The sequence below is a fragment of the Mus caroli genome, unplaced genomic scaffold, assembly GCF_978045245.1.
Source record: "Mus caroli unplaced genomic scaffold, Mus_caroli_1 scaffold_19, whole genome shotgun sequence".
NCBI classification, from domain to species: domain Eukaryota; kingdom Metazoa; phylum Chordata; class Mammalia; order Rodentia; family Muridae; genus Mus; species Mus caroli.
In genome coordinates this window covers 30,278,406-30,290,510 of record NW_028227274.1, presented here as the reverse complement: position 1 = coordinate 30,290,510, position 12,105 = coordinate 30,278,406, and the positions used below count along the sequence as shown (strand labels likewise).

The following is a 12,105-nucleotide window of genomic DNA, read 5'->3' as shown; positions in this document are numbered from 1 at the left end:
TTTTCAAAGATACAAAACACTATTACTTTTCAAAGATACTATGGTCAAAGTCGAATGAACCAAAAGAAATAGTGCCGGCATAGTTTTCCTCGGATATTACAGAACCAATACAAAGGGAACCAAGTTAAGTGGCCAACACTATAGCAGCAATCAGATAAAAATGTTTCATGCCATGCATATTAGCAAAAAAGCCTGTGATATGCCACTGAGCAACACTAAGTATAGCAGCACCTTGAGAACTCCAATCCTTCTCTGAAGACCAGACCCCTCTCCACTTCATTCCATCTCCCTAAGAGATGTGGATATGAACACAGGCAGGGCACGGGCACCGTCTAGTAACACCTCCTCCACCCACTTTTCACAGTGTTATCCAAGAGAGGTGAACTAACAGAACTTCCTTCAGAATCTTGAACTTGGTTTTCTTTTCTTTCTGTTTTCTGATCAGCAACTTGTTTTCCATCTTGTAAACCACTTACCATGACCCAAGCTCTTGTTGAATTTTTCATGAACTGTAGAAAATGACTGTAGAGTCCCGTCTTGACCTATTAACGTGAACAGAAAACCCAAAGTCAGATCATCAAAACAGCAGACCATGCTGTCAGAAAATAGGTCAAAATGAAGTCGTGTGAGAACTGAGTGCTTGTGAGAAAACTCTAAGAAAACAAGAGTCTTGTGAACTCGGTTTTTTCAAAACAAAGGACTGTTCATGGCATGTGTTTTCCTGCTCCTCCAAGGTACAGGAGTGAGTTTAGCTCAACTGATGTTATTCAGGTGCCACTATGGGAAAATATTTTTGCATGTGTCTTGTTCTTGTGATTAAATACCTTACTCATGTGAGTCTTCTTAATCCTCAGAGTATAAGTTGCCTGATGCTCTGAGTGAATCTGTCTACTGCATGAGACTTTTGTTGGTCTCATTTTTGGACTTCACTCTCCCAGGTTCAGGCCACCAAGTAGAGGGGTAAACAACACCAATCCTGGAAGTTGGAAAGCTAGGTTCTCTGAAAAGCTACAATTTGAAACACTTCAAAGAGCCATTTAAAAAGAAGAAAAAGTTTGTAAATACCAAACCAACTGAATTCCTAGCTCTTAATGTTGATGCAAAATTAAAGCAGAAACTCACTTGCACTTAAAATCTGCTGTCCATTTTGTCCATAATATCTAATCTTGGTAAGAGAAGCACTATGCCCCATTCTGATTCTCAACAGTCGTCCTTCACCCGTGGGGCCATCAAATATCCATATCTACAAGAAAATACAGTGGTAAATTGCTTCAACCATGTGCCATTGCAGGTACCTAAGTCACCCTCCTGAACACATTAGCTAACCCTGGGTAGTGCTGCATTGAAGGCTAAGCTGTAACTCTTAGCCACTTCAAGGCAGTCATGTACCCTGCTATGCTTCTGTTACCTCTATACCAATCTCATCCCACACTCCCTCAGTCATAAATCCAAGGCTGAGCTACCAAAACAAGCTCGAATAGGCCACATGTACTTAGAGGAGGACAACAATAGTCACAGTACCCTAAGAGCATTATCAGCGCCATTTGTAACAAGCAACGGCTCTCTATGGAGAAATGTCAGCCCAGATATTGCTGTAGAGTGTGCATTTCTCATTTGATTAATTAATTTTTTGTCTTCCAGATCCCAGAGTCCAATATGGCCACACGGGCTTCCAGCTGCCATTATTGGATGACCATCTGTTAATAAAACAAAAACATTAACAAAAACATCTCAAGACACTGCCCACATTTCTGTGTCCTTTTCTTTAGTATTATAATTTTTATTAAAGTACAAATATGTTTTTAAAAAATACCCTGATCTTTCTAATGACTAATTAAGTATTAACTCTAATTATTAAGTAAGTTAAATGTTACCTGTGCGAAATGAAATGGAAGTAATGGGTCCCCAGTCCTGATGGAACTTCATTAATGTTTCATCATACTTAATGTTGTGAATGACAACTTGACCAGACACAAGACCAATGGCAACAACATCCACAGCCGGTGCCTGAAAATCAAATGACTCAGCCTCTTATTTCCCTAAATAACTTCTTAATGATGCATCAAAAGAAATGACATACCTTCTAAAAGGGAGAAGGAAAACCCAATGATTCTGGCATTACCAGTTATTAACATTCAAGTATTAACAGTGTGTTCTCCAAATTACTCCCCAGCTTTCATTCTGCTAATCAGTCTCTTCCCACCCCTTAAACAAGGCTGACTTGGTTTAGAAAACAATTACACAGAAAAGAGGACTGTATGTGAATTCACTACAGTTTCTGACTAGAAGAGTTGGGGAGAAAGGTCAAATCTTAAAAACATGGAAAGCCTTGCCACAAACATAGAAACCTAAGTAGCCAGCTTTATCAAAAGAAAATGGGGAAAACCTAGAAAACATGCTAATGTTTCATAATTAGTCTGTTCCAACATTAACAGCCAATGATTATAATGGTCTAACCTTTATAGTGGTCTAACAGAGAAGGTTTCACTTACAAGTTTTGGTCTTAACACAGATGAATATTCAGTATAACTATGCAATGAGTCTTTAACAGTCTATTGAGTGCCTACTACACGCTAGACTCTAGAAACTAAGGATAACAAAACAAACAGGATCCTTGCCCTCCTGATACTTCCTTCCTGGAGTCTTCAGGGGATAGCATCAGAACAGAACAAATTAAATGGTGGAACGCAAATAAACTGAGTTGGGGCAAGCAGTGCATATTTTAAAAAACGAAAGCTATACCAGCAGATAGCACCATGCACACACTTGGCTGACTAAACACGGAAACAAAAACAGCTGTTTATGGACATCTACCATCTAATAGACATCAGAATTTGGGTCCCAATTATTTCAAATAGAAAAGTTTAATATCCTGATGAATTCCTCTGTATGGCCCACAGTCTCACTTCTACCATAGTTATCTCATTTCTGTTCTACATAAGGCACTCAATGACATGCTCACAAATAAAATCACTAGGAAATTCCAAGCACATAAGATGACACAAACCTTTATAGCAAAGGCATTTCGTATTTTCAGTTAACTGAAACGAACACTATTTCATTCTGGGTAATAGTTTAAAGGGAAACAAAGCTAAGTGTTAATGCTTATTTAAGTCTAAAACATGGTTATTCTAGGAAAGTAAGAGTGTCTCCTTCTAGCCTTCTTTCTTCCTTGATTAAAAAAGTACTAACCTGTTGAAGAGCTGTCACTCCAACTTTCCACCCTGGAAATGTATATAGAAGTTTACTATACAAGAAGAAAGAGAGAAAACATTTTTAAGAAAAACAAAATCAACCATGTATTTAATAAAAATAACAGGTGCTGTTTTATTATTTTTACTTTTTTGATCAAGGGATACTATCCTTTTTTTAAAGGATACTTTACTCTCATGTATGCAGGTGTTGTGCCTGCATGCTATATATATCACACACATGTGTGTGTGTGTGTGTGTGTACCCAATGTGTGCAGTGCCTTTAGAGTCCAGAAGAGCACCCTGTAGCTGGAGTTAAAGACTGTGAGCTGCCATGTGGTTGCTTCTGGAACCGGGGCCTGGCAAACACAGAAGTGGATGCTCACAGTCAGCTATTGGATGGATCACAGGGCCCACAATGGAGGAGCTAGAGAAAGTACCCAAGGAGCTGAAGGGATCTGCAACCCTATAGGTGGAACAACAATATGAACTAACCAGTACCCCCCGAGCTTGTGTCTCTAGCTGCATATGAATCAGAAGATGGACTACTCGGCCATCAGTGGAAAGAGAGGCCCATTGGTAGTGCAAACTTTATATGCCTCAGTACAGGGGAACGCCAGAGCCAAGAAGTGGGAGTGTGGGGGTAGGGGAGTGGGTGGGGAGCATGTGGGGGACTTTTGGGATAGCATTGGAAATGTAATTGAAATAAATACCCAATAAAAAAAATATGGGGGAAAAAAAAAGTAGGCAATGCTCTTAACCCCTGTGCCGTCTCTCCAGCACCCAGGTGCTATTTATTGAATTCTGGTTTCAACACTCACTGTTCTCAGAACATATGCTAATTTACTTAGTATTTAAAATGAAATCACATAAAATAAATGCTATTAACATTCACCATTTTCCAGAAAGCAAAAGAGAAGTGCACTAATGAAGCTAAGGCAGCAGCATATCCAGTAAGTAATGGAGTCCAGATGGATATTAGCCCCATAAGCTGGGCTTATTGCTCTTAGAAATAACATGATGAGCAAGAGCCACTTCACAGCACAGTAACAAAAATAAGGTAAGAATTGCATTTTCATTATAATTTCATTATTTCTAGAAACATTACTACTGATGGGAGTAGGATTTGTATATTGCATGATTATATAGGGCAATTCTAATGCTGCACTAGGTTTCAAATTCTAACCAATAATAAAATAAGGTCATAAAACAAAGATACCTGAAAACATAATGATCACTGAAGTATTAAAGCACATATTTCAAAGTAGAAATCTGCAGAGTTTAGATTATTCAATAATTATGCAATAATACTTAAAAGTACAGCAAACAATGCAAAAGAAAAGTCTAAGGAGCCGGGCGTGGTGGCGCACGCCTTTAATCCCAGCACTCGGGAGGCAGAGGCAGGCGGATTTCTGAGTTCGAGGCCAGCCTGGTCTACAGAGTGAGTTCCAGGACTACACAGAAAAACCCTGTCTCGAAAAAACCAAAAAAAAAAAAAAAAAAGAAAAGTCTAAGGAAATAACTTTACAATGGACAGAAGCAGATGTTGGTCAAGAACTCTGAACCTAGCACAGGGTCAGCAGTCAATGGTACTGAACTGAACTGGATACTGATTGAGAACTGTGAACTAGAGTTAACCTCAAACCTTCCCTTTGCAAATGTATAAAGGCTTCAGAGAGGACAACTGGGGAGGACTCCAGTATTTCATGTGAGCATGTGAGTGCCCCACGTATGTTTGTACACCACATTTACACTTGGTACCTGAGATGAGGGAGACACATTCCCTGGAACTGTAGTTACAGGCACTTGTGAGCCACCTGATGTGGGTGCTGGGAACCAAACCCAGGTCCTCTGTAAGAGCAGAAAATGCTCTTAACTACTGAGCCATCTCTCCAGTCCCTTGTTTGCTTTTTGAAATACTACATAAAGGTTGAACTGCCTTCCCTCTTTGGATAAGTTTTCAAATAACAGATAAATATATATTTAAAATCATTTAGGCAGTCTTCCATCTCTACTAATAGTGGGTAGTCATCACATTGGTAGTAAGTAATTTGTATAAAAAGCATTTCTACTAGTCACTGTCCAATTACATTATGGAAACCTTCACTATAACTATTGAGTAAATACTGTTCAATGGCCATTTCTGATGCCACCCATCATGTCCCAGGATAATACGCCAGCCAGCTCTCACATATGCTGTCAGGGGCATACTGCAAAGGTAGTAGAAGGTTAATGCAGTGGACAGAGGCTTCACAACCTTTGAGGGAGTAGTAGGTAAAAGACAACATGAGAGTAAAAGCATTTAGTGTAAGTGCTTACTTGGACTTTATATTCCATAACTGTAGGCTTCCCTGCTCACTGCCCAGTAGGATTTTATTCAAGTAGGTGCTTGGATGCAAAATTGTAGAGATTTTAAAAACTGACTTATCAAAAGTCAGCTGAAGGTATTCTTCTACAAAAGTAAAAGTTATTAACATTATTTATGAAATTGTGTTACACATTTTCATATACTTGTATTTACTACATGCAAGTAAATATAATACACCAGAGACTTAATATAAGTAAAAGACTTACATATTAACGTATAACACTTTTAAGAATTATTTATTTTGTATATGTGATGGGCACACGTGTACACAGTGTGCATGTGGAAGTCAGAAGACAGCCCACAGGAGTTGATTCTCTCAATCCACCATGCAGGACTAATGCAGAACACTGGGTCTGGCAGCAAATGCCTTTATCTGATGAGCCACCTCACCAGCCCTTTATCCAATAAATATTCATTTTCCTATTTATCTAAGAAATATTTATCCAATAAATATTTCTAAAAAAAGTGATAGGGCAACTTGTAAATGTCATTTAGCATATCAAAAATGATCAACAAATTCTAGTGTAAATACTACTACTCAAAATTATACTGCCAAATCAGTTTATAGAAAGGATTAAAAATAACCTTGGGGGTTGGACATGGGGATTTCTGTAACTCTATAAAGAAGTAGGATAGGATGTTCCAAATGAGTCAAAGTATCTGCTTTCTGAGCAGCTCTACCAGCCACTGCACAACTTCCTCAAGCCCAACAGTAAGGAACACACACTTCCTCAGAGGATCCCCATACAGTAGGCGGCAAGCTAAGCCTGCGCAGTGGGAGAGCGGCACAGCCACAGTCATTTGCTGTACAATCAAAAGCCTCTTAGAAACTGTATGCTTACTACACTCAAAATTCCTCTTTATTTTGGTTTTTTATTTTAGTTTATGATTAAAACAATGTTTCAGTAAACGTCACAAAAATTTAGTATCAAAGAAGACAAAATGGAAAAGGAGAAAGACGGGTTGGTGTCCAAACTTTGGAGTACTACTTTAAGAGGTCCCTGCCTTTCTGTACCAGCAGGTTTACTGAGTCACTAAAAATAGCTCCATGAAGAACCTTGTGCTGTTGTAACCTGTCTTCATAGGAAATACTTTCTCTTACATGAACCAAGAGAAAACCAAGGATTACTAATTCAATGAGGACAGGGTGCTCCTCTAAGGGGACTCTCTAAAGAAAGACAGTTACTAAAAACAAACACACTTACTGTTCCATGGATCACAGAGAGGGAACAGTAACTTAAAACACAAATAGGTAACTCCATAGACCCAATTCAGGATGGAGCCACCATACCTTATTAAGGAAAGCTAGAGATATCCTGGTGGTAGATAAACTCCTAACCATTGAAAATTACACACACTCTACTACAAAGAGTACACACAGTGCTCCTGCAAAGGAATATTAGGTAAATGGCAGTGAGTCACATCCTTTAAAAAAGGATGAATATTTTCTTTCAGATTACAGGATCTTCAAAGTACCACAAGTTACTTTACTTAAAGATGAAGATATTATATTACCTAAGAGTGACTCAAGTGTGAATGTGTATCCCAAACACTTCACAGAGAAAACCACATCCTAACACATCCCCAGCTGGGAGAGGACAATGGAGATGTATTAGCCGAGACAAGCACATTTAATGCACTGAAAGTAGCTCACAATCTAAGTAAAATGCTTACTCAGAACCTTTCTCCAGACATGCTCAACAGTCTCCGTGTGTTAATGTGTACATGTGAAAACTCTCGTATAGAACTTAGGGTTCTCATAATATTTTTAGCTACATGCATAAGTACATATAATATCTCAAGGTAAAGAAAGAAAGTCTTACCTTCTGAATAAATGTGCCAAATAATAAGAACGCTGTCAGTATCCACTGAGATAACGTGATCCCCAAAGGGTTGCAAAAGATGTATTTCTGCCTTATGGCCCTTAAAAGTATGTACTATCTACAATGTCAAAGTGTAAAAGAGATCCATGTTACTTAGACCATCATGTAATGCTATCCAATTATCCAGAAAGCATACTAACAATTACACTACTCATGTTAGAAATGTACTCCAGCTCTTGCCTGAGACTAAAATGATGACATAGTAAGGAACCAGGCCTGTTTACCTGCTTGCTCAGGCCACTCAATGATAGGGAAGTGAAGTATGCAGTAGGAAGACATCAGAAATGAGAGCTAGAGTTTTTTGCTGCAGTGAGAAACATAGGCCTCCTCCAATCTCCCCAGTGCTACCAGAACAATGCTGCGCACCCTAAACACGGTATGCTCAGAAGGCTGGCCTCCAGACACCTCCATTAGGGGTTTCTAGTAGATATGGGCAAAATAGGGGCAGACTATTTTTGCCTTATATCTTTCTGCTTTGACAAAGAAATTCTTTATAGTAGCTGTCCTTCCACAGCTAAATTCCTTTCTCCTCCAGGGCTTTAGTCACCACTAGGATGCAATAACTCTAGTTTCTACCTTGGTCCTTTGGCTCAAGAGGCAGTCAGTTTCCCCACAGCTAATAGCCCCTGATGGCCCCTGACTCTAATTTGTTCCCTTAAACCCTAAACATACAAGGACCACAGTTACTTTATTGAGTTTTCTTCATCATCTGTGAACACACTGTCTCTCTCACATGAAACCCATCTTATCTTCCTCTAGAAACTGCCATAATAGGAAAAATAAAGAAAGTTAAGTAGTTCATAATACAAACCTCTTTATTCCGGGCAAATGCAGAGAAAACGTTCCCATATGCAGCGAAGACTAGCCTCCCATCGGCTGCCATGCAACAGATATCCTGTGGAACAGAGTTACCTAGGGAAAAATAGAAAAGAAAGGTTAAAATACTTTCATAACTATAATTTAAAAATATATATTTAAATAAAAATGAGAATCAGTATAAAACTTTTGACTTCAATATCATAAATATGTATCTTGTACAGAAATAATAGAATTTAAAAGAAAGAGAAAGCTTTTTGAGAAATTGGGGAAAAAAATCAGCACTTAATATATAAATTGGCATTTGGACATCTAGTAGATATCACTGTGAACATCTTAAACAATATAAAGTTTATTACTACAAGAAAAATTTAAAAGTAAATTGTAACTCGGACTCTGAGAAACTCCATACAGTATTCTATATGCTCGCCCTACAATAATTACTTAACAAGACTGTTTCTACTCAAGTCTTTCCCGAAGTAAATATGCCTATTACCTCTAGCCACGATCACTGATACAATTTCCTAAGTCCTCTTTCATGAACAGGATCATACTGCCCTTTCTTTCTCGCTCCTCTCTTAAGGCTAAAGAGTTTACTACATAGAGGATAGTCTTAAGTACTTTTCGTCTTGAGTGTTCCATTTGGAATTTACACTCCACAACAGTATTTTCTGTAGAACTACCAATTCACTTTCTTACTCAACTTAGTTTACTCTCTTCTGCTTATTTACTTAAAACAAAACACACAGGGTTTTTCAGACATATACAATGAACTCCTTAAGTCTTGCATCTCACAAGGACTGTATTTGAACGTAAAGCCAGTCTCTCTGAGCTTCCAAGCCCTTTAGTCTATTAAACATCTTTCAGAAAAGTAAATATACTTCTCACTGCAAGCAACAAACTAAATTGAGAAACACAGTAGCTGTCCTTCTACAACTAAATTCCTTTATCCTCCAGGTCTTCCATCCCCACCAGGATCCAACAACACGATTCTTTGCCTTGGTTCTTTGGCCCAAGGAGTGGTCAGTTGCCCCACACCCTGATGTCTCCCTGGATCAGGGGATAATTTGTTCCCCTTATCCTGATCATACAGTGACTACAGTTCTTTAATTTTCTTTATTTGTGCAGGCACACTCCTGTGCACATGTAAATTACCATGTTAATAATTCATTTAGGCAAATATCACATTAAGTGCTAAAAGAGACATTCTAAAGGATAAAGGGACAATCTGCCTCTAAGTGCACATTACCACAGAATAAGTCGTAGCAACACAGGGAATGGTAATTTTAAGTGCTCCAATACAGGACATGTCATTCATTGTTACTTCTGACAAAGTGCCTGAGTCCACAGTACTGAGTGAAAATTATTAAACAAGCAAAAATAAACAAACAACTAAATTTGTCATAAGCAATGAAGATGAATTTTAGTTGTATAATATCTACTTAGTGTGTGCAAGGCCCAAGGGGTTTAATTCCCAGCACAGAAAAAAAAAGAATCAGCCATTTAAAACGTCATGTAGATCATAAAAATAAGTTCTGATGGACTACACCTGAGTGACATGACCCTGTCCTGCCCTTATCATTATCATTATTATTTATGACAAAATAAAAACTATCAATTGAGCAAACATGGACAAATTCACAAGAAAGTACACTTACTTACTGCAACCAGACTAAGTTTCTGAACCTGTTTTTACAAAAGAAAAAGAAGAATTAAACACATTTTCATTAACAAAAACAATTACAATACCTAAGACCCCCAAATTAAGTCATTACCTCCTACATAAACTTGCTACACTATCCTTTCTGACACTGACCCAACTCTTTACTATTCAGCATGCCTGTGAATCAGTCATAAGTCATAAATGGCCCTGGGTGGACTCCAATATTGTATGGGCATTAAGGTTTAATCTTTACATAGTTTTCATATCATAAAACATTTTGATCTTCCTCCAACTTTTATAAAAGCATGAAAACCACTTGTGATTCCTGGATCATACAAAAACAGTGGGCGTGACTAGTTTGCACACTATAACTCAAGCATCTTAGTATATGGGTAATAATCCAGCTGTGTGACATCTGGAATTTTACTTAACTACTGTACACCCTTGAATTCAATCCTTGGGGGAGTGGGGTTGGGGACTAAAATGCATATGCACATTATAGGGTCATTCAAATAGATTCTGAATAGACATATGTAAAACAGAATGTAGCCAATTATACAGTAAATGTCCAATAAATATTAGCTATCCAAAGTATGTCCTATCCAAAACTCTGTCTTAAGTTCTTGTATAATAAGCTAATCTGTAGGAAGTCTGAGGGCACAGTAAAAGCAGGAGAGAGATATGGTAGACCAAGCAAGCTTACAAATGTCCTGAGCATATCAGTGACTTGTACACAAAAGGTTCATGTTTTCACTCTTAAGCTATTTCCAGTTTCGAACAATGCACCGATTGGTTTGACCAGCACAGGGTCTTCAAACATGTAATGCTGTTGTGTAAGAGTAAATATAAAAGCGCACCACAAGTTAGAACAAAAAGAGATCTTAACTGATTTTTCTTTAAACTTCAATACACAGACAAGCAAAAGGCTGTGTCACTTTTCTAATCACAGGGTGAATAGGAAAGCAGATGGGTGGGAAAGTGTTTCTGTGTAACAGAGTAGCTAGAAAGCACCTGACTGAAGACAATTTCAATAACTTTTAACTGAGAAAAAGAAGTGACACTTCAGCTAGAAACTTCAACATAGCCCAAAGTTTGCAAGCAAGATCTCCAAGATCAAGACCTGCTTCTACAGGGCGAAGAAGCGCATTATAACCCACTCTTCTCAACGTTACCACACCAGGCTTTCAGAAACCCAACAGCTCTTCAGCCACACCTGACCTCAATCTAATTCATCTGCCTCCCAGCCTCCAGCGGTCCTTCTTAATGACTGCAAGAATGAATAGGCTATTACAAGTTACACACCATTTCTAAGACGAAAGGCCTTGGCACGAAACGTAATTCTTCTAAATTTACTCAAGGTTGCTATCAGATAATGCAATCAACCTTTGAGTGTCTACAGTTTCATTTAAGAACCGCGCTATAATACTCAAACACGTAGGCAAATTGGATAGCGATCAAATATGAAGGGGGTCCCTCAACCTTTATCTCACCGTCTTCACTTCTTTTACTGTTTCAGTCTGAATCTCCAACCCATTTTTTTGTGGCCAATTATACAATAGTAATGTCTAAGTCGTCGTCTTGTGGAAAAAAAAAATTATGACCGAGGGATAGGGTCTTGCTTTATTTGTTCACATGCTTAGGGGTATGTAAACAGATATACTGCCCCCAAACTGACACGTTCTCCAGTAGTTTGCTCCTGGGCCAGAAGATTCCTCCGAAACTCGCCCCCAGGTGAACTAAGTGCAAGGGCACAAGGATGCCGTGAGGAGAGCGCGACAGCGAAGGATTACATAAGACAGGGCGCAAAAAGGGAAACCCTAGGTAGGTGGGAGGCGAAAGTAGGACTATACCGGGGCAGCTCTGGTTCCCGGGAAGCGGGTGGAGGAAATCACTCACGTCATATGTGTGGAAGCTCTTGCCCACGCAAGTCGTCACGAAGAAGCGGCGCTTGAGCGCGCTGTACCGCACCACGTGTGGAACCTCGTTGCTGAACAGCCCCAAGGCCCGGAACCCCGCGAACAGCACGCTGGCCGTGCGGCCTTCCACAGCGCTCTCCATCTCCGCCATAGACGGGATTCCGCTCAGCTCACGGCCCGGTGGCGAGTGCGCGCCAGGAGAGCCGCAGCACGCCTCAGGAAGAGCCAGTGCCGGAGCAGGAGAGCGAGGCGTGCTTCCTGGATCCGG

General features: G+C 39.3%; 1 protein-coding gene across 1 annotated transcript in view; it reads right to left on the bottom strand.

The window, feature by feature from the left end:
• Positions 1–12,105, bottom strand: part of Wdr36 (WD repeat domain 36) — a 36,748-nt gene extending 24,643 nt beyond the window's left edge. The window contains exons 1-10 of the mRNA XM_021150216.2: positions 11,818–12,105; positions 9,917–9,944; positions 8,254–8,354; positions 7,383–7,500; positions 5,511–5,643; positions 3,193–3,247; positions 1,875–2,007; positions 1,522–1,697; positions 1,123–1,243; positions 477–542 (exon numbers count right to left, since the gene is read on the bottom strand). Coding sequence (XP_021005875.1) covers positions 477–542; positions 1,123–1,243; positions 1,522–1,697; positions 1,875–2,007; positions 3,193–3,247; positions 5,511–5,643; positions 7,383–7,500; positions 8,254–8,354; positions 9,917–9,944; positions 11,818–11,988 — 1,102 coding nt within the window. The 5' untranslated portion in view covers positions 11,989–12,105. The remainder of the gene's footprint in view (positions 1–476; positions 543–1,122; positions 1,244–1,521; positions 1,698–1,874; positions 2,008–3,192; positions 3,248–5,510; positions 5,644–7,382; positions 7,501–8,253; positions 8,355–9,916; positions 9,945–11,817) is intronic.